The sequence below is a fragment of the Pelophylax lessonae genome (assembly GCF_965119305.1).
Source record: "Pelophylax lessonae genome assembly, chromosome: 1".
In the NCBI taxonomy this organism is placed as follows: domain Eukaryota; kingdom Metazoa; phylum Chordata; class Amphibia; order Anura; family Ranidae; genus Pelophylax; species Pelophylax lessonae.
The window spans coordinates 292668221-292691871 of record NC_138768.1 but is presented as its reverse complement, the minus strand read 5'-3'; the positions used below and the strand labels follow the sequence as shown (position 1 = coordinate 292691871).

The window sequence follows — 23651 nt, the reverse complement described above, 5'->3', positions numbered from 1 at the left end:
CATCTTGAGAAATAAGTGGTTGGGCATCGCTGCACTCAATCTCTTCCACTTCTGGGGCAGGGCTAGGTGGATGGCCCTGGGAAACCCTGCTGACAGAGTCCTCAAAAAGAATAAGAGACTGCTGTATGGCTTGGGGCTCAGACTGCTGGCCTGATTTGCAAGGGGGTGAGGTGAAAGACGGTTGGACATTGGCTGCAGGTGCCAACTCTGACCTTTCTGCAGTAGACTGGGTGGGAGACAATGTGAAGGAACTGGAGGCACTGTCAGCAGCAAACCAATCTACTATCGCCTCAACTTGTTCTGGCCTCATCACTTCTAGGGGCGTTTGATGCCCTACCAAATACTGATGCAGGTTCTGTCACCTACTCACACTTGAGGAAGGTGTTTCACTTGTGCGTGTAGCTGGCACAGATCGACCACGTCCTCTCCTTGCAACAGGAGCTCTACCAGCAGCACCACGACCCAGGCCACGGCCCTTATTTGACGGTCTCCTCATATTTCTGTAATTTAAGATCTTGCCCTAGAAAGGTTTTTATTGAATAGCGGAATAGGAAATATGATCCAAAAAAGTGTATGTATATCACACGTACACAACCACACTAGGCCCCAATTACTATTGTTTCTACCCCTAAAAGGATGGATGAGGAGTAGGAGGAGTATGGAACAGACAGCACCCTCAAATCTTCAGAAGTATGAGATGAACCCCAAAAACTTGGAAAGGTGGATCTCACATGTACCGACACAGACTATCCCGCAATTCAATTGATCCTCAAAGGTTTTTATTGAATAGCGGAATAGGAAATATGATCAAAAAAAGTGTATGTATCTCGCACGTACACAACCACACTAGGCCCCAATTACTATTGTTTGTACCCCTAAAAGGATGGATGAGGAGTAGGAGGAGGAGTATGGAACAGGCAGCACCCTCAAATCTTCAGAAGTATGAGATGAACCCCAAAAACTTGGAAAGGTGGATCTCACACGTACCGACACAGACTATCCCGCAATTCAATTGATCCTCAAAGGTTTTTATTGAATAGCGGAATAGGAAATATGATCAAAAAAAGTGTATGTATCTCGCACGTACACAACCACACTAGGCCCCAATTACTATTGTTTGTACCCCTAAAAGGATGGTTGAGCAGTAGGAGCAGGAGTATGGAACAGGCAGCACCCTCAAATCTTCAGAAGTATGAGATGAACCCCAACAACTTGGAAAGGTGGATCTCACACGTACCGACACAGACTATCTCGCAATTGAATTGATCCCCAAAGGTTTTAATTGAATAGCGGAATAGAAAATATGATCAAAAAGAAAGTGTATGTATCTCGCACGTACACCACCACACTAGGCCCCAACTACTATTGTTTGTACCCCTAAAAGGATGGTTGAGCAGTAGGAGGAGGAGTATGGAACAGGCAGCACCCTCAAATCTTCAGAAGTATGAGATGAACCCCAAAAACTTGGAAAGGTGGATCTCTCTCACACGTACCAACACAGACTATCCCCCAATTTAACTGATCCCCAAAGGTTTTTGATTAAATAGCGGAATAGAAAATATGATCCAAAAAAAGTGTATGTATATCACACGTACACAACCACACTGGGCCCCAATTACTATTGTTTGTACCCCTAAAAGGCTAGATGAGGAGTAGGGGGAGTATGGAACAGGCAGCACCCTCAAACCTTCAGAAGTATGAGATGAACCCCAACAACTTGGAAAGGTGGATCTCTCTCACACGTACCAACACAGACTATCCCCCAATTTAACTGATCCCCAAAGGTTTTTGATTAAATAGCGGAATAGAAAATATGATCCAAAAAAAGTGTATGTATATCACACGTACACAACCACACTAGGCCCCAATTACTATTGTTTGTACCCCTAAAAGGCTAGATGAGGAGTAGGGGGGGTATGGAACAGGCAGCACCCTCAAACCTTCAGAAGTATGAGATGAACCCCAACAACTTGGAAAGGTGGATCTCTCTCACACGTACCAACACAGACTATCCCCCAATTTAACTGATCCCCAAAGGTTTTTGATTAAATAGCGGAATAGAAAATATGATCCAAAAAAAGTGTATGTATATCACACGTACACAACCACACTAGGCCCCAATTACTATTGTTTGTACCCCTAAAAGGCTAGGAGTAGGGGGAGTATGGAACAGGCAGCACCCTCAAACCTTCAGAAGTATGAGATGAACCCCAACAACTTGGAAAGGTGGATCTCTCTCACACGTACCAACACAGACTATCCCCCAATTTAACTGATCCCCAAAGGTTTTTGATTAAATAGCGGAATAGAAAATATGATCCAAAAAAAGTGTATGTATATCACACGTACACAACCACACTAGGCCCCAATTACTATTGTTTGTACCCCTAAAAGGCTAGATGAGGAGTAGGGGGGGTATGGAACAGGCAGCACCCTCAAATCTTCAGAAGTATGAGATGAACCCCAAAAACTTGGAAAGGTGGATCTCTCTCACACGTACCAACACAGACTATCCCCCAATTTAACTGATCCCCAAAGGTTTTTGATTAAATAGCGGAATAGAAAATATGATCCAAAAAAAGTGTATGTATATCACACGTACACAACCACACTAGGCCCCAAATACTATTGTTTGTACCCCTAAAAGGCTAGATGAGGAGTAGGGGGGGTATGGAACAGGCAGCACCCTCAAACCTTCAGAAGTATGAGATGAACCCCAACAACTTGGAAAGGTGGATCTCTCTCACACGTACCAACACAGACTATCCCCCAATTTAACTGATCCCCAAAGGTTTTTGATTAAATAGCGGAATAGAAAATATGATCCAAAAAAAGTGTATGTATATCACACGTACACAACCACACTGGGCCCCAATTACTATTGTTTGTACCCCTAAAAGGCTAGATGAGGAGTAGGGGGAGTATGGAACAGGCAGCACCCTCAAACCTTCAGAAGTATGAGATGAACCCCAACAACTTGGAAAGGTGGATCTCTCTCACACGTACCAACACAGACTATCCCCCAATTTAACTGATCCCCAAAGGTTTTTGATTAAATAGCGGAATAGAAAATATGATCCAAAAAAAGTGTATGTATATCACACGTACACAACCACACTAGGCCCCAATTACTATTGTTTGTACCCCTAAAAGGCTAGATGAGGAGTAGGGGGGGTATGGAACAGGCAGCACCCTCAAACCTTCAGAAGTATGAGATGAACCCCAACAACTTGGAAAGGTGGATCTCTCTCACACGTACCAAAACAGACTATCCCCCAATTTAACTGATCCCCAAAGGTTTTTGATTAAATAGCGGAATAGAAAATATGATCCAAAAAAAGTGTATGTATATCACACGTACACAACCACACTAGGCCCCAATTACTATTGTTTGTACCCCTAAAAGGCTAGGAGTAGGGGGAGTATGGAACAGGCAGCACCCTCAAACCTTCAGAAGTATGAGATGAACCCCAACAACTTGGAAAGGTGGATCTCTCTCACACGTACCAACACAGACTATCCCCCAATTTAACTGATCCCCAAAGGTTTTTGATTAAATAGCGGAATAGAAAATATGATCCAAAAAAAGTGTATGTATATCACACGTACACAACCACACTAGGCCCCAATTACTATTGTTTGTACCCCTAAAAGGCTAGATGAGGAGTAGGGGGGGTATGGAACAGGCAGCACCCTCAAATCTTCAGAAGTATGAGATGAACCCCAAAAACTTGGAAAGGTGGATCTCTCTCACACGTACCAACACAGACTATCCCCCAATTTAACTGATCCCCAAAGGTTTTTGATTAAATAGCGGAATAGAAAATATGATCCAAAAAAAGTGTATGTATATCACACGTACACAACCACACTAGGCCCCAATTACTATTGTTTGTACCCCTAAAAGGCTAGATGAGGAGTAGGGGGGGTATGGAACAGGCAGCACCCTCAAACCTTCAGAAGTATGAGATGAACCCCAACAACTTGGAAAGGTGGATCTCTCTCACACGTACCAACACAGACTATCCCCCAATTTAACTGATCCCCAAAGGTTTTTGATTAAATAGCGGAATAGAAAATATGATCCAAAAAAAGTGTATGTATATCACACGTACACAACCACACTAGGCCCCAATTACTATTGTTTGTACCCCTAAAAGGCTAGGAGTAGGGGGAGTATGGAACAGGCAGCACCCTCAAACCTTCAGAAGTATGAGATGAACCCCAACAACTTGGAAAGGTGGATCTCTCTCACACGTACCAACACAGACTATCCCCCAATTTAACTGATCCCCAAAGGTTTTTGATTAAATAGCGGAATAGAAAATATGATCCAAAAAAAGTGTATGTATATCACACGTACACAACCACACTAGGCCCCAATTACTATTGTTTGTACCCCTAAAAGGCTAGATGAGGAGTAGGGGGGGTATGGAACAGGCAGCACCCTCAAATCTTCAGAAGTATGAGATGAACCCCAAAAACTTGGAAAGGTGGATCTCTCTCACACGTACCAACACAGACTATCCCCCAATTTAACTGATCCCCAAAGGTTTTTGATTAAATAGCGGAATAGAAAATATGATCCAAAAAAAGTGTATGTATATCACACGTACACAACCACACTAGGCCCCAATTACTATTGTTTGTACCCCTAAAAGGCTAGATGAGGAGTAGGGGGGGTATGGAACAGGCAGCACCCTCAAACCTTCAGAAGTATGAGATGAACCCCAACAACTTGGAAAGGTGGATCTCTCTCACACGTACCAACACAGACTATCCCCCAATTTAACTGATCCCCAAAGGTTTTTGATTAAATAGCGGAATAGAAAATATGATCCAAAAAAAGTGTATGTATATCACACGTACACAACCACACTGGGCCCCAATTACTATTGTTTGTACCCCTAAAAGGCTAGATGAGGAGTAGGGGGAGTATGGAACAGGCAGCACCCTCAAACCTTCAGAAGTATGAGATGAACCCCAACAACTTGGAAAGGTGGATCTCTCTCACACGTACCAACACAGACTATCCCCCAATTTAACTGATCCCCAAAGGTTTTTGATTAAATAGCGGAATAGAAAATATGATCCAAAAAAAGTGTATGTATATCACACGTACACAACCACACTAGGCCCCAATTACTATTGTTTGTACCCCTAAAAGGCTAGATGAGGAGTAGGGGGGGTATGGAACAGGCAGCACCCTCAAACCTTCAGAAGTATGAGATGAACCCCAACAACTTGGAAAGGTGGATCTCTCTCACACGTACCAACACAGACTATCCCCCAATTTAACTGATCCCCAAAGGTTTTTGATTAAATAGCGGAATAGAAAATATGATCCAAAAAAAGTGTATGTATATCACACGTACACAACCACACTAGGCCCCAATTACTATTGTTTGTACCCCTAAAAGGCTAGGAGTAGGGGGAGTATGGAACAGGCAGCACCCTCAAACCTTCAGAAGTATGAGATGAACCCCAACAACTTGGAAAGGTGGATCTCTCTCACACGTACCAACACAGACTATCCCCCAATTTAACTGATCCCCAAAGGTTTTTGATTAAATAGCGGAATAGAAAATATGATCCAAAAAAAGTGTATGTATATCACACGTACACAACCACACTAGGCCCCAATTACTATTGTTTGTACCCCTAAAAGGCTAGGAGTAGGGGGAGTATGGAACAGGCAGCACCCTCAAATCTTCAGAAGTATGAGATTGTGTTCACTGTACCCCACAAAGATTGAGTGCACTGCACCCCACAATGATTGTGTTCACTGCACCCCACAAAGATTGTGTTCACTGCACCTCACAAAGATTGTGTTCACTGTACCCCCCAAAGATTGTGTTCACTGCACCCCACAAAGATTCTGTTCACTGTACCCCACAAAGATTGTGTTCACTGCACCCTAAAAGGATGTTGTTCACTGCACCCCACAAAGATTGTGTTCACTGCACCCTAAAAGGATGTTGTTCACTGCACCCCAAAAAGATTGTGTTCACTGTACCCCCCCAAAGATTGTGTTCACTGCACCCCACAAAGATTGTGTTCACTGCACCCCAAAAAGATTGTGTTCACTGTACCCCCCAAAGATTGTGTTCACTGCACCCCAAAAAGATTGTGTTCACTGTACCCCCCAAAGATTGTGTTCACTGCACCCCACAAAGATTCTGTTCACTGTACCCCACAAAGATTGTGTTCACTGCACCCCAAAAAGATTGTGTTCACTGTACCCCCCCAAAGATTGTGTTCACTGCACCCCACAAAGATTCTGTTCACTGCACCCCACAAAGGATTTTGTTCACTGCACCCCAAAAAGATTGTGTTCACTGCACCCCAAAAAGGATTTTGATCACTGCACCCCAAAAAGGATGTTGTTCACTGCACCCCAAAAATGATTTTGTTCACTCCACCCCAAAAAGATTGTGTTCACTGCACCCCACAAAGATTGTGTTCACTGCACCCCAAAAAGATTGTGTTCACTGTACCCCCCAAAGATTGTGTTCACTGCACCCCACAAAGATTCTGTTCACTGTACCCCACAAAGATTGTGTTCACTGCACCCCAAAAAGATTGTGTTCACTGCACCCCAAAAAGGATGTTGTTCACTGCACCCCAAAAAGGATGTTGTTCACTCCACCCCAAAAAGATTGTGTTCACTGCACCCCACAAAGATTGTGTTCACTGCACCCCAAAAATGATTTTGTTCACTGCACCCCAAAAAGGATTTTGTTCACTGCACCCCAAAAAGGATGTTGTTCACTCCACCCCAAAAAGATTGTGTTCACTGCACCCCAAAAAGATTGTGTTCACTGCACCCCACAAAGGATTTTGTTCACTGCACCCCAAAAAGATTGTGTTCACTGCACCCCAAAAAGGATGTTGTTCACTGCACCCCAAAAAGGATTTTGTTCACTGCACCCCAAAAAGATTGTGTTCACTGCACCCCACAAAGGATTTTGTTCACTGCACCCCACAAAGATTGTGTTCACTGCACACCAAAAAGGATTGTGTTCACTGCACCCCAAAAAGATTTTGTTCACTGCACCCCAAAAAGATTGTGTTCACTGCAGCCCAAAAAGATTGTGTTCACTGCAGCCCAAAAAGATTGTGTTCACTGCAGCCCAAAAAGATTGTGTTCACTGCAGCTCACACACAGAAAAATGGATGTGGATCACTGACACCTGCCTATCTCCAATCCCACACCACACAGCAATATCGATTGTAGTTTGTAGAACACAGTTTCCCTAAAATTCAGCAGACTCTGTCCCTAACAGGATTGAGAAGAGATCGTAGATCAGGATTGAGTGCAGATTCACCCCACCCCCCACACAGCAATATCGATTGTAGTTTGTAGAAGACACTGACCCTATAATTCAGCAGACTCTATCCCTAAAATGCCTACAACTCGCCCTGCCTAAACACTCCGACCTGTCCCTCAATTCTATCCGGACACAAATGGTTTTTTCCTGCCTATCTTTCCCTAATCAGCAGCCAGCACATTGATGTGTGCTCTGTCCCTTAGCTAAGCAGCAGAATGACGCTGCTGCGGCGGCTGCCTCGAACTTATAAAGACTTGGTCACATGCTTCAGACGGCCAATCACAGCTACTAAGACATTTGCAGGCATGGCTGGGATGGCTTAAGGCACACCAGTTAAACGATTGTTGATTGGCTGTTGAAAGCCCGCCATGAAAAGAGCGCCAAAGCATGCAAAACCCGGAAATAAAACGACCGAACACGGATTTTTACCCGAACATACAGTAAAGTGTCCGTGTCCGTGTTCGGGTAAAAAAAATCCAATTATTCGGTACGAACACGAATAATACAGTCCGTGTTCGCTCAACACTACTCGTGATATCAAATTACTTTGTGATAAATGGCAGCAGAGTCAGTAGCTTTACCTACCTATCCCAGTATTTATGTTACATGGCTTATTACAAGTTCAGAATGCTACAGCTTTATGCCAAGTTTTGGCACCTGGACAAATTCCCTTTTCTTTTTTTTCTTTTTTTGCTACTTCTCTTATTTAACCATATCTGGACCAGAAGGTTTTACTCCCTTAATGACAAGGCCATTTTTTGCGATATGGCAATGTGTTATTTTAACTGACAATTGAGCGGTCCTGCAACGCTGTACCCAAATAGAGCTTTCTTCTGGGGGCATTCGATTACCTCTACGATTTTTATTTTTTGCGCTATAAACAAAAAAGAGCGACAATTCTGGGGAAAAAAAATATTTTTTACTTTCTGCTGTGACTGCAGTGATGAGAACAAGACAAATTCATTTCTAACAGTGTGAGGTTGATTTACTAAAACTGGAGAGTGCAAAATCTGGTGCAGCTCTGCATAGAAACCAATCAGCTTCCAGGTTTTATTGTCAAAGCTTAACTGGAAAAGCTGAAGTTAGAAGCTGATTGGTTACCATGCAGAGCTGCACCAGAATTTGCACTCTCCAGTTTTAGTAGTTTTAGTAAATAAACCTCTAAATGTATTTTTTGTTTGAGAAAGTCAATTTGCAAAACATTGATCAAGCTGTTGAATGTTCGTACAAATGTTTGTATGAATTTTCCTTCAAATTTTCATATGAAAATCTAAAAGTGTATATACTGACTGATCTATCTATTTTGTCTTTTTGTTTGTTCACTCACTCTAGCCTCCAGAATTTGTTGATACTAGGTTGAATCCATTCTTCCTGATATCCTTTCCTTCCCTTGAAATATTTCATGTCACTAGCTGCCACTCAAACACAAACTGTAATAGATCCTTCATGCCTAAATGGTGATAAGGTGTTGTGTTCCTTAAAATACCTTTGACAACATTTTTATTCCATGAGACCACAGCACTACACAGCACTAAAACGCCTTTGGCTTTCCTAAGTATTGAGTTGTGCTCTTCAAAAGTAGACTTTTGTAATTGCATTGCATGTAAGGTTGCTTCTGATGAATGTTCCATGCAGATAATAGTTGTGCAAGCGATGATGCACAGCAAACCCATAGATCCCAACATTTGAAGGAACTGTCCTTCTTTTGGAATCGGATATCTCTCCCTCTTTCTTCCCTGATTGTCCCTTTTTTTGTAGAATTTACAGACTGCTATATTTAAAAAGATTGTTTAACAATCATATGTGTTATCATACAATAACGTTTTCAACCATCCTCTAAATCTGGATAAAGGCATATAGAAGTGGTAAATAAAAGTACTTTTTACTTAAAGCGGAGTTCCGGGCACAGATGTCATTTTTTAATGAACATACCCCCGGGACAGTCAGGGCTAGCACATTCCACAATGGCTAGCCTCTGATCTGTCCCGGTTCGCACTTACCTTTTAGAAGAAATACTTACTTATAAAATTTCTTCCACAGCGTTTCCATCTCTCTTGTGGGCAGCTGAAGCCGGCGCGGTCCTCTTCTGCGTCTTCTTCCGCGTCTTCTTCTCCCAGAATGCGCCGCACCGGCCCCTTTCGTCACTTCCGGCGCGGCGTCGCCCGGAAGTGACGAGCGGGGCCGGTGCCATTGCATTGATTCCTGGGAGCGATGACGTTTAGCTCCCAGGAATCATCGCAGCGCAGGAAGTGACGGGGTGAGCCGCGGCTCCGAGGGAGGAAGTACCCTGAGGTGAGTATTTACGATCGTCAATTACAAGGTGAGTTTTTTTTAAAAAAAAAATCTAACTATCAAATTCCTTTTCAGGTTAGGCTGAACTAGCGGACGGGCACAAAAAAAAAATATAGTTTTTGTGCCCGGAACTCCGCTTTAACCAATTATTTTTGACATATCAATTCATCATGGTATGTGTATGGGGCTTGACAAGGTGTCCTTTTCTTACATATAGGTATGCTGTGTTTAACCACTTGCCGACCAGCCACCATGTATTTACTGCAGCAATGTGGCCCTATTGCGTGAAACGACATACCTGTTTCATTTAATAGCCACTAGATCACGCCATCGCGTCGCCAGAGGCGCTTTAGCACCGTGATTGGCTAACGGGGATGTCAATCAACCACCTGCCATTCACAATCATCATTGTGAGAGGCAGAATCAGAATCTGCCTATAGAAACAAGGCAGATCACCGCTCTGCAAGGCGACATGATGGAGATCTTGTGTTCCTGCTAAGCAGGAACTCAGATATCTGTCTTCCCCCAATTAGTGCAACCCCCCCACAGTTAGTAAGCACCCCCAAGGGTCACACTTAACTCTTTGACCGCCCCTGATGTTAACCGCTTCCCTGCCAGTGTCATTAGTGCAGTGACAGTGCATTATTTAGCACTGAGCACTGTATTAGTGTCACTGGTCCCCAAAATGTGTCAAAAGTGTCAGTTAGATGTCCGATTTGTCCGCTGCAATATGTAGCAAAATACATATTGGCCTAAGCTGATAAAACAAATTTGATTTTTAAAATTTTTCTATTGCCTGTGTTTTATAGCAGAAAGTAAAAGATATCTTTTTTTTTTTTTTTAAATTGTCGCATTTTTTTGTTTATAGCACAAAAAATAAAAAGCGCAGAGGTGATCAAATACCACCAAAAGCAAGCTCTATTTGTGGGGAAAAAAAGGACATAAATTTTATTTAATACCTTCCCTGCCAGTGTCATTAGTACAGTGACAGTGCACATTTTTTTAGCACTGATCACTGTATTGGAGTCACTGGTCCCCAAAAAGTGTCACTTCGTGTCTGATTTGTCTGCCGCAATGTCGCAGTCCTGCTATAAGTCACTGATCGCTGCCAATACTGATAAAAAAAAATAAATAAATATATAAAAATTCCATAATTATATCCCATAGTTTGTAGACGCTATAACGTTTGCGCAAACCAATCAATATATGCTTATTGGGATTTTTTATTTCGCAAAAACACGTAGCAGAATACATATTTGCCGAAACTGATGAAGACATTTGATTTTTAAAATGTTTTTATTTGGTGTGTTTTATAGCAGAAAGTAAAAAATAATGTATTTTTTTTTCTCAAAATTGTCTGTCGGTTTTTTGTTTATAGAACAAAAAATAAAAACCGCAAAGGTGATCAAATACCACCAAAAGAAAGCTCTATTTGTGGGGAAAAAAAGGACATAAATGTTAGGGTACAGTGTCCCACGACCGTGCAATTATCAGTTAAAGTAACGCAGTGCCTTTTCGCAAAAAATGGCCTGGTCATGAAGGGTTGTAAACCTTTCGGAGCTGAAGTGGTTAAAGTATCTTTACATTTTTGCAGAAAAATTAGGATAACACCTACTTTATGTTTGTTTCATGTTCCTATTCACATAACAGAAACAGTTGGACAGCTCCCTTACTTTCTGTTCTGTAAAACATTATCAGCAGGAATGAAAGTGAGGAGAGATCTCTCTATGAGAGCCCTGGATAGCAGTAAACCCCAAGGCTTGACTCACACTGCCACAACTTGGGATCCGACTTGTGAGAGCCCAAGTCGCGTGACATGTGAAATCCTATGTAAGTCAATGATGGTTGTCTTAATTAGCGCTACTAAAGTCGCTCCGATTTTAAAAAAGGTTCTTGTTCTACTTCAAGTCAACTTCTATCTGACCTTTGCCCATAGACTTTAGTAGGAGTTGGATCCAGCATTACAGAAAGATTCCCTAGGCCTTCCCTGAAAGTTGCTTCAAAGTCACTTCAAAATCTCTTCAAAGTTGCTTCAAATTCCCTTCAAAGTCGCATCAAGTAGTACTCAAGTCGCCAGGAACCGTAAGTCGCATGACTTTCAGGTCACAGCAGTGTGAACCGACCCTAAAAGGGCTTCTAATCCTTCACCACTCCATTTAACAATAGGAAAGACATATGTTAGTTTAACATACACTGTATTTACATTCTGAAAACAACAAAAGAACAAGTAGAAAGGTTTTGTTTTGTATAAGAAAACCCTAATTATCTTTATGTTTGGATTCTCCCAGCTGTTTTAATTACAATAAATTTGACAAAGTGAGGATTGCTCTAACTTTTTCAAAACACTGTGGGGGTGGATTTACTGAAGGCAAATAGACTGTGCACTTTTGAAAGTGCAGTTGCACTCTGAAAGTACAGTTGCTCCAGAGCATAGTAAATGAGGGAGAGCTCTGCTGACTTCCATCGTCCAATCATGTGCAAGCAAAGATGCTGTTTTTTATTTTATTTTCCTTGCATGTGATTGGGTATTCTTTGTGTTGTTAAGCTTTACCTCATTTATTAAGCTCTAGAAAAAAAAAAAAAAAAAAAAAAAAAAAGCTCTAGAGCAACTGCACTTGCAAAAGTGCACAGTCTGATTGCCTTTAGTAAATCAACCCCTGTATGCCAACCAAGGACAGATCCCTGCATCTGTTATTTACTACTGTAGTTACTAGTGTATCTTGGAAATCTCTATATTACTAATTATGTAAGGTCTGTGAGAGTCACTGGGAGTCTAATATGACACAGGCCCTTAACAGATTGCGTGACAAGATTTACAGCAACACATCTGATGTCTCAAAAGAATTTGTCATCAGGAAATTACCTTGGTATACACTTGTTATGTTCACTAATTGGAGAAACTTTCCAAAAATTCCATCAGTTTGGGAATTTTTACTACCATGCAGTGGTACAAATATAGTACAAATATAGTGGGAATAGCCAGCTCTCCGCAGCTTTTTGATAAAGAGCTGAAAAAATTACTACATAAGAAAAAATTATAAATTTTACTAATGCCTGCTTAGAAATAGAACTACAAATTTAAAAGTAAATGCAGTTTAGTTTGTATTTGTAAATACAGTACTATACAATAGCAATAATTCTTCACATCAAGCTAAGTGTTTTTTAAAAAAAATTGTCTACCTCCAATCACATGCCAGCCGACAATCTTGCTGTGCAGCTTTGAGTCTGATTTGTTACTATTGGACAACACATTTCTTATTTAATAGATTTTTCAGAATAAGGCCTAATATATAATTTTCACATCTCCAGTTGTAACTTTCCCATAATTAGTCTGGAGTAAACATATATTTTCTACAGAGGAAACATGAAATTACCAGTGTAGCCGAATTACCATTCTCGGAAATCTGCTTTAGTAAACCTGAAGAAACTGTACAGTACATGATTTCTAACCAAGATTATATTCTCAGTAAGAGAAATGTGTCACAAACCTCAGCAATTCAAACCGAGCATGAGGTGGAAAAGGGCATTGGCAGAAGTGGCATTCAGTAAAAAATAGGTGTCGAAACCATCAGATCCAACAATATAGTCAGATAAATTTATACTGCGTGAACATTTTCCTGTCAAAGTTGTACTTGGTGCCATCCTCTACCTCTTGATTTCAAGGCTTCTTCTTGGTTTGTGGGACCTCCTATCACATTAAAGGTGCCACATCAAGACTCAAGGGTGAAAGGAGATGGAAGGTGAAAGGAGATGGAACCAAATCCAATTTTTTCTAGAAAAAGTTGGATATGCAATTTAAAGTAGTCACCACACAAACATAAAAAAACAAAAATGAATAGCCCATTCAAAGAAAAAATAACAAAGCTAGCTTTTGCTACAATATTCACTGTCAGAGATGCCTTCAGGTTGATGACCAACGTATATTGAATCCACTCCCTATGAGCCTAGCTTACCCTGGGCCTGTCCCAGCCTTTAACTGGACAGTGAAAGTAGAAGCAGCACAGTGATGAGCTTATCTCTTTTAGCATGCTTCATGTCAGCACATGAACTGACTGGCTCCTTGTACTGCTTCTTCCTCTTACACTCCAGCTATACTGTACAGGGATTGTATAGGACTGATCCTAGGTGTATTTAAGGTACTTAAAAAGAAAATTTTGGCCAATTCCGGATGAACCAGTTGAAATTCACATTATGCTGGTGGCCCTGTCAGCACCCTCCTATCTGACATATTTTGCTTTAAAAATTGAAGAAGCTGGATGTAAAATTTCTGGGCCACACAGCAGCTGAATCCAATCAGATTTGCAGCAGTTGTCAGAATATAATAGGCACAGAGGCAGAAACAACCATCTGCACTGTATACCATGGATGGAAGAGCCTCCTAAACTTTTTTTCACCCAGCCTGTAGGCTGAACAAAAAAATAATCTAACGGTGTATGGCCAGCTTCAGACTGCTTGAATTTAAAACAGAATGTAATGATGTATTATTGATTACAGAGCTCCATGAATTTGTTTCCCTTATATCTGCCCAGCGTTCAGCTTTATGCAGCCAATTTGTATACTGTAGTTGTAAAATGTTGTTTTAACTGAATGTGACTTCTGATTATCAATTTGTTCCATTTGATTTGCCCAGCAGCTTTACTTTAAACAGTCATTTGGTGAATGGTAAATTATGCTAGCCAATATCAGGACAATTCTTAAAGGCTAAAATATTTTGAACTTCATGTAGCCTGAGCCGCTATAGTTAAGGGAGTCAAAGCAGACCTTTTAAATAAACCTATAGGTTTTTCATTGTTTGATAAACTCAAAAGGCTGTATTCAGGGTCATTATATGTGAACTGTTCAGAGCAAAAATATGAAACATTTTAGTTGTGTTTCTATGCCCATGCAGATACGGCTCCATACTCAAAATGTTTTATAGCTTATCTAAGCCTCCTCTTCAGTTCTAATGAGTTACAGGAAATTCTGCAATAATTTATATACACATAAAAGGATACCTCAACCAATTACAATGGGGAGGCACATTTTTGCACATTTTTTTGCACAAGAACAGGATGGGTGGTGAGAAAATTGTGGAACCACCCTGTTGTAGTTCATAGTACTATCCTTGGTGTCAGACTTTATAGGTGTTAATCCTTTCATTTACATGGCTGAAGGTATGACTTGTTGTGAAAAATGTCAGGGTAGAGATGATAAAACATAATTATATGTGGAAGACAGTTAGTGTTGAAGGCCACTGACCCTGCTCAGTTGTGGTTGTTCCAGTCTGAGATAGATATCCTCTTTCACGCTTCCTGTGAACCAGATGTCTTCTGTGTCCAACTGTACACCTTGCTGTTTTCTAGGAATTGTCAATTTTCTTTAAAATGTAGAAAACTGCTGAGTGTTGACCGATAGAAAAAGCTATCCTAGGTTGGGCCATTCATTTCTTGGGAGGTTGCTAAGACAGTATTTCCTAGATAATATCATATAGGCAGATACAGAGTGTACTGGCTAGTGCACATAAAACCACTTTATTGGTGAGGAATTAAAATTACACTTACATATAAGTGACTTTTCATCAACGTGCATCACCAAAAATAGCTCATCCAGAGGAATACCATGTTCCACCAAGAGATTGTACTCTCATGTAGAAGCTGCCAGTGGAAAGACTAACATGTTTTGGGGTCCCTGCCACTTCAGCAGCTGATGAAGTGACATGGACCCCAAAACATGTTAGTTTAATGGAGGTACTGCATCAACCTGTAAACAGATTCTGTCCCCTTGTTCATGTTCCAGGTTGGAACATTTCTGCAGTTCTGTCATGTACCTGATAGGAGACTTATATGATGAGGTTGGCCTCTCTTATATCTCCAGTAGTGATGAGCTAAACACCCCCCTGTTCGGTTCGTACCAGAACATCTCAAACAGGGGGAAGTGTTCTTGCGAACATGCAAACTCCATTAAAGTCTATGGGACACGAACATGAAAAATCAAAAGTCCTAGTTTTAAAGGCTTAAATGCAAGTTATTGGCCCAAAAATATGTATGGGGACCTGGGTACTGCCCAGGGGGGACATGAATCAATGCAAAAAAATGTTTTAAAACAATCCTTTTTACAGGAGCAGTGATTTTAATAATGCTTAAAGTGAAACAAAAAAAATGAAAAATTCCTTTAAATATCATGCCTGGGGGGGCCCCCTTAATGTGCCACATTTGTGCGATGTTTCTAGCCTGTTGTAGCAATACTGACATTTCTAAATGAAAAAATGTCAATGAAACTTGCTCGCGGCTGTAATGTATTGTCGGCTCCTGGCAATACAGATAAAAAAAATTCTGGGTCTGGTATGGGTTTTAAGGGGAACCCCACGCTAAGATTAAAAAAATGGCGTGGGGTTCCCCCTAAAATCCATACCAGACCCTTATCTGAGCACACAGCCTGGCTGGCCAGGATGGGAGTGGGGGGCCAGCGAGTACCCCCCTCCTGAACAGTACCAGACCACATGCCCTGAACATGGAGGTTGGGTGCTTTGGGCAGGGGGGCTCTGTCCCCCCACCCCAAAGCTCCTTGCCCCTATGTTGATGGGGACAGGGGTCTCATCCCGACAACCGTGGGCTGTGGTTGTGGGGATCTGCGGGGGGAGGATTATTGAAATCTGGAATCCCCCTTTAACAAGGGGACCCCCAGATCCTGGCCTCCCCTATGTGAATGGATATTGGGTACATCGTACCCCCACCCATTCACTAAAAAAGTGTACAATAAAAATAAAGACAAAAGCCAGTTTTGGAAAAGTCTTTTATTAAAAAATAGTGTCCCCCGATGATCAGTCGCCCGCCCGAAAAATAGAAAAAAATACAAAAGAAGAAGAAGCTCCTGCTTCTACGGACGCTTCCCGCGTAATGAGCTGTTTTGGTTTTGACAGCTCTTTTATAGGGACCTGATGTCACAAGCCGCCCCACAATGTACTGCTCAGGTGCAGTGAATAAATGACTGATGTCATTTAATTTATTCACTGCATGCCGTTTTTTTCAGCAATACTGACATAAACTGATATAAACTGAAGTGCCCATATATATATTTATAACTTTGTGGTATACACTGTACTATCTGATCTAGACAAACTGTAAAAAGCAAAAATCGCTCCCCCTGCCGGCAATGTATTTATTAACTATAGAATTCCACCTATAAATCACCCGCTGGCCAGGTGTTTCGAACCCACAATTGCAGGCCTGGTACTCTACCAGCATGCTTAGGTTAAACACACTTTCCCTGCCTAACTAACTAACTCCTATCTCACCCTACACATAGGGAGAGTGTGTTTAGCTTAAGCAGGCTTAATGGTGGCATAGGTGGTAGAACACCAGGCTTGCAATGTGAGGACCTGTGGGTTTGACTCCCCCGGTAGGCAGGTAATTTATTGGAAATCAGAGGTCAGAGTCCATGATAATGCGGGACCTCGAAGTTCCGGTGAAGAAGCCCATTTGTTCTTCATTTGATTAACGAGTGAACAGCCAATGTTCGAGTGGAACTCGAAGCTCATCCCTAATCTCCAGCCCTGGCCCGACTGAGAGGGAAACAGAGGGTACCAAGGGACAGGAGGAACACGGGTGCCAGCAGGTGTTGATAGGAGAACGTGCAGCTAAAGTAGGAGATCTTGGAAAGCAGGTGGACCATCAGGACAGGAACAACAGCTGTGTTCGGGAAACCAGCCGACATTCAAGGAGCACTCCACTTGAGCTGCAGGTTCAGGATGCATGGCTTGTCAGAACTCTCAGAGAAGTGCAGAACAGGTGCAGTGAACAGCCAGATAAGGACCTGAGCAGGAAGAACAGCCAGGGTTGGAAGTAGAAGCGTGGTCACAGGGATACACATAATTCAAGTCACTTGGATGTAGGGGTAAATTACATTTCTTGCTATTGATTTTATCTGCACTAGTGCCCTCTGTTTCTGGTTTTATATTTATATGTATTTGATCCTTGGAGATATATATACAGCACCAACAAAGATTTACAGCACCTGCTTGGAATCAGTGTAGCACGATCTAAATATCACACCTGCAAAAGTGTTATGCTTTTAATCAGGAGTTTTTATACTAAAGGCACATTTTTTAACTAATTGAGTGGTCACATTAAACTGTGCTAGTGCCTGTTAAACAAGCTTTAAATTCTCAGTATGAGCCCAGGGTTAAAACACTGTACCTTCCTAATTAAAATGCTTTAGATAAAGCTGACAATATTAACCATTTCAGCCCTGGAAGGTTTTACCCCCTTAATTACCAGGCCATTTTTTGCGATGCGTTACTTTAACCACTTAAGCCCCGGAGGATTTGGCTGCTAAAGGACCAGGGGTTTTTTTGCGATTTTTTACTGCGTGATTTTAACGGACAATTGCGCGGTCGTGCGACGCTGTACCTAAACGAATTTGACATCCTTTTTTTCCCACAAACAGAGCTTTCTTTTGGTGGTATTTGATCACCTGTGCGATTTTTTGATCACGCGCTATAAACAAAAAAAGAGCGTAAATTTTGCAAAAATAACAATATTTTTCACATTTTTTTATATGAAATTCCCCCAAAAAAAAAGTAAAAATCAAAATTTTTTAACATTTTTCGGCCAATTTGTTTTATGCTACCTATGTTTGGTAAAAAAAATCGCAAAAAGCGTATTTTGATTGGTTTGCGCAAAAGTTATCGCGTTTACTAACAAAGGGAAAGATTTTTGTCATTTTTGGTGTTTTTTTTTTTAACGCGTAATGGCGGCGATCTGCGATTTTTTTTTCGGTACTGCGACATTGCAGCGGACAGATCGGACCCTTGACTGACATTTTTGACACTTTTGGGGGTACCAGTGACATTACTGCAGTAATCAGTGCTATACATATGCACTGTTACTGCAAAAATGACACTGGCAGGGAAGGGGTTAACTTTATTGGACAGGGAGGGGTTAAGTGTGTCCTAGGGGCGTGCTTTCTACTGTGCAGGGACATTCCTATTGGTGTAAAAGCAAAGATCAACCGTTCTACATAGTAGAACGGTCAGATCTTCACTTTTACACAGGGAGAACTGACAGGCAGCTTGTTTACACAAGCTGCTCTGTCTTTCTCCCTTCACAGGAGCGATCGCAGTGTGACTGGCGGACATCGAGTCCGCCGGTCACACGCACTGACTTGCCTGTGAACGAGCCGCGGCGGGCGCGCGCCTCGGCGGGCGCGCGCCCGCCCCCGATAGGCTCGCAAGTCAGTGACAGGCGAGTGACGTACCGATACGTCACTCTGCCTGGCCGGGGCTGACCGCCGCAGTATATAGTCGTGCGGCGGTCGGCAACCGGTTAACTGACAATTGCGCGGTCGTGCGAATTTGAGCAACACAAAAAGAGCAACAATTTTGGAAAAAAAAAACAATATTTTTTACCTTCTGTTATTAAAAACATCCAATAAAAAAATGTAAAAAATCAAATTTCTTCATCAATTTAGGCTAATATGTATTCTGCTACAAATTTTTAGAAAAAAGAAATACCAATAAGCGTTTATTGATTGGTTTGCACAAAAGTTATAGCGTCTACAAATGATTGGATATTTTTATGGAATTTTTATTTATTTTTACTAGTAATGGTGGCAATCAGCAACTTATAGCACGACTGCGACTTTGTGGCGGACAAATCAGACACCTAACTGACACTTTTGACACTTTTTTGTCAAATTTTTTGATTAGTGCTAAAAAAACTCACTGTCACTGTCCTAATGACCATGGCAGGGGAGATCAAAGGGTTAAATGTGTCCCTAGGGAGTGCTTGCTAACTTTGGGGGGGTTACTCTGACTGGAGGAAGACAGAGATCCATGTTCCTGCTTAGCAGAAACACAAAATCTCTATCTTCTCCCCTGTCAGAAAGGTGATCTGCCTTGTTTACATAGGAAGGCCGCCGCTCTGCCTCTCTCGGGAATGATCGCATGTGACCCTGATGCCCCGCTGATTGGCTCCCCCTCTCTCTAATCAGCACGTGATCAGGTTTCTGTCAGCGCACTCATGCCACCTAGAGGCTATTGTACTAAATGACGTACATGTACATAAGTTTGCGCAAAAGAGCTGACCTGCCGCAGTAAATGTAGGTTACGCGGTTGGCAAGCAGTTAATGTAAGCAAAATTGTAAAATTTTTTTAAATAAAGATCCTTACAAACATTTAGGACTTAAGTGTTAAATTAGTTTAGCCCACTGATTGCTGCTTATGATTAATGATGGCAGATGCTAGATTTATTAACACAATTGTGTATACAGCAAATCAGCTATAAAAATGAAAAGGTGGTGTGTCTTTGACAGGGAATAATCAAAACTAAAATAACTGTATTAGCACATTTTGCATCTAAACTGGTTATGCAACAAATCCACAAATTAATTTCAGAAAAACAATCATTGATTCTCAGTGTGGAAATTTAAGAAAACTTGGGATAGGTTTCTGGCTTAGATTTTAATATACACAAATTATCACTCATTTTTAACTACTTGCTGCCCACCAACAGTACATTTTACTGCAGATCAGCAACAGCTTCAGGCTAGACAACATAACTGTATGTTGCTGCCAAATGAGTTTGTCAGCAGGTTACAGCCAAGGATTATAGCTATACACCTGCTGATCAGCTGTGGCCAATCACAGAACAGAGTTCTATATTTAAAAAAACGCAGAACTCTGTACACAGACAGCGATCTGGCGGTTTCTTGCCCCTAAAATCAACTCTGCTTTCAGAGAGAAAAAGCAGCCAGATCTGTGAGTAAAAGTAAAGCAGATTACACTTGTTAGGCACAAAGAAAACCCATTGATTTAGGCACAAAGTTAACACCTTGATTGCCCTTTGATGTTAACCCTTTTCCAGCCAATGTCATTAGTACAGTGTACAGTATTATCACTGATCACTGTATTAGTGTCACTAGCAACGTCAGTGTCAGTCAGTCAGTTACTGTCACTCCCAGCCAGTATCTGTTAGCACCACATTGCGCACCACACTATCATAGCCACTCTATAAGTCCCTGATATTATTAGTATAGCGTCTATAGCTGCTTAAAGTGATTGTAAACTAGCACCTTGTAAAACAACCCATTCAGTTTAAATTAGAAATTAAAGGCAAAATATTAATTGAAAGATATAAATACATTTTTCCCTTTTTTTATAAGTGATCACATTCCCTCTGTTCTCAGCTGCATAAGAGCTGGAGGGAGGAGAAGCAAGAGCACACTGAGCATCCCAGTGAATGGATGTGCAGCAGGACCCGTGTCAGGACAAGTCTGATTATTAGAGGAGAGTACACTGAATTCCCAGCATAGCCGGAGAGCTGACCACGATGTGCTCTCCTGCTTAGTGTGGTCAGTTTTTAATAGGAAAGCATAGGAACTGGCAGGAACACCAGGGATTTCACATAAAGGAAGCAAAACAAAGACAACAGGAGACTTTCTCATACAAGTACATGGTACAGCAGCCACATATCAGGATTATTAGGCGTTGGGGTAACAAAGCCTTTAAATTCCAGTATAAATACCATAGTTTGTAGATGCTATAACTTGCGCACAAACCAATTATTATACACTTATTAGGATTATTTTTTTTACCAAAGACATGTAGCAGAATGCATTTTGACCTAAATTCATTAAAAAAACTTGATTTTTTTTTTTTGCATATGTTTTATAACAGAAAGTAGAAAATATAGTTTTTTTCAAAATCTTCAGTCTGTTTTTGTTTTATATAATAAAAAAATAAAAAACCCAGTGGTGACCAAATACCACCAAAAGAAAGCTCTATTTCTGTAAAAAAAAATTATAAAAATTGAATTTGCATACAGTATTGCTAATATATTGCCAATTAAAGTATCACAGTGCTAAATAGCAAAAATTACCCTGGTCATGAAGGGGGTAAAACCTTGCAAATGTCCAGTGATTGATGTAACAGTGATTTTTTTTGTTGTGTTCAAATTTTTTCTTGTCATCAGGTTGGGTTTAGGTTCATAAAAAGATGACATTGCCACTAGGGGGCTGGCCAGCAACCACACTACTTCCTGCTCACCAGTCTTCCAGCTTCCTGGCCTGTACATCTATGCATAAACAGAAATAAAGTCCACAAACAGAATAGAGCACTGGGAGTCTTTATTTCAATCAGAACATTACAGTAGCAAAAAAGCTTTGACGTATTCATGCTAGATGGATTTGTTATAAGGCTATCATATAACTAAAAAGATATACAAAAAGACAGAAAAGATCCTTTAAGTGTAATATGCTTTGATTAAAGGGCTGACAGGGTAGACAATTGCCAACTCACATTTAGAAGATAAAATCAATGCTCATCTGTAATAAAACATCCTCTCTCAGATAAGAACGTCAAGCACGCCATTCCTGGTGCCGAGACCATGGTCAGGACAGGAGGTACAGCCGGCCTGTACTGTGCCGTTACACGCATGCTCTGAAACGCGTTGTATTCATCTGTCCTCCGGTGACGTCACACGCTTCCTCAGCACTATGCTCCACTCTGCGACCCATCCACAAACCGGAATGACACAGTACAGACTGGGTGTTCCTCCTGTCCTGACCGTGGTCTCTGCCCAAGGAACGGCATGCTTAATCTTCTTACCTGAGAGAGGACATTTATTACAGATGAGCATTGATTTTATCTTCTACATGTGAGTTGGCAATTGTCTACCCCGTCAGCCCTTTGATTAAAGCATATTACACTTAGGCGCTTTTCTGTCTTTTTATAAACTTTTTCTCCAGAGTTGGCTTACATGCCTGAGAAGAGCTATTCATTGCCCTAAGTGTCGCCTGCTAAAGACTTCAGAGACCATACAGTGGTTTTTATAGTGACTTTCCATGGACTATACCACTTTCGCTAAGAGTTAGTCTTTTTATATGTGGTTTCATGGCTCCAACTGAGAGCCTGTGATCCATGTTTTATATAACTAAAAAGAATTATAGCTTGGAACATTACTCACACTATTATAGCACCAGGAACGATATTTGACATAAAGTTTATACCTTGAGGACATAATGACTGTCATGTTCCTATGATTGTTTGTTCTTATAACTTCTGTTTATTTTATAGGTTAAAAGTGTAAATCTCTCTGAGGGAGAGCATCTATCCATTCGAGGCATTAGCGAGGATGGTCTTGTAGTCTTAGCAAATGAAACACTTCTGGTTGAAGGTCAGGTCATCCGAAGCCCCACTAATAGTCTGTCAGTTTACTTCAAAACATTCCAGGATGATTCAATTGGGACCTTTCATCTACATTACCAAGGTAAGTGTTAAAGCAACAACTGGTTTCTTATAATAAAAAAACAATGTGACCAGAAACAGCCACATGCCCTGTTTTATTGTTAATCCCACAGCTCTGAGGGTTTATGAATCCCTTGGCATAAGTGGCAAAAAATCTATTTTTTAATAAAAGTTGCAGAGTCTAATCTATGATATCAATGAGGCGGCAAAAATGCTGACTTGGATGCTTAAATTTAGAAGCAAAACTAAAAAAAAAAACAAAATGCAAATGAATGAGTGCTTTATTTCTTTATATAAAGACACAAAAAAATCAAACAAGATGTTGCTTTTAAAGCCTTTAAAAAGCAAAAGCATTTTGTTTTTCAAAGCCTGACCATCTGTGTATATTTATCTCGCATGTGTTGGCTTTGTTTGATTAGATAAAGGCTGTATTTTTATCCTCTGGAGGTTTTTTTTAATTGCCTTTTTGCCTGTATGCCTGCTGTACATTCTTCTTAGCAAATACTACAAAGGTTCTTTAAACACCAAGACACCAAGACAAGAAAGCTGGAGCATGGTTGTCACAGGGACAGAAAGTTCTAGCTCTTCCCCACTGTATTAAAAATGAGTCGTTGTTTTCATTTGTGATCCTATTTGAGAGATTTTTCATAATTTCCTATGCCGACGTGAAGTTAGGGGAAATCTCTGCAACAGGAACAAACATCACAAAAATAAAAAATAAAAACCTGAGAAATGTTTTCCCACAACACAACATAAATCGTTTTGGCTGACATGAGAATTTAACCAGCATGGTTGTCTAGTTCTGG

General features: G+C 41.0%; 1 protein-coding gene across 1 annotated transcript in view; it reads left to right on the top strand.

Moving 5' to 3' along the window:
* SEZ6L (seizure related 6 homolog like) overlaps positions 1 to 23651 on the top strand; it is a 636929-nt gene that overhangs the window by 452112 nt on the left and 161166 nt on the right. The window contains exon 4 of the mRNA XM_082244006.1: positions 22675 to 22867. Coding sequence (XP_082100132.1) covers positions 22675 to 22867 — 193 coding nt within the window. The remainder of the gene's footprint in view (positions 1 to 22674; positions 22868 to 23651) is intronic.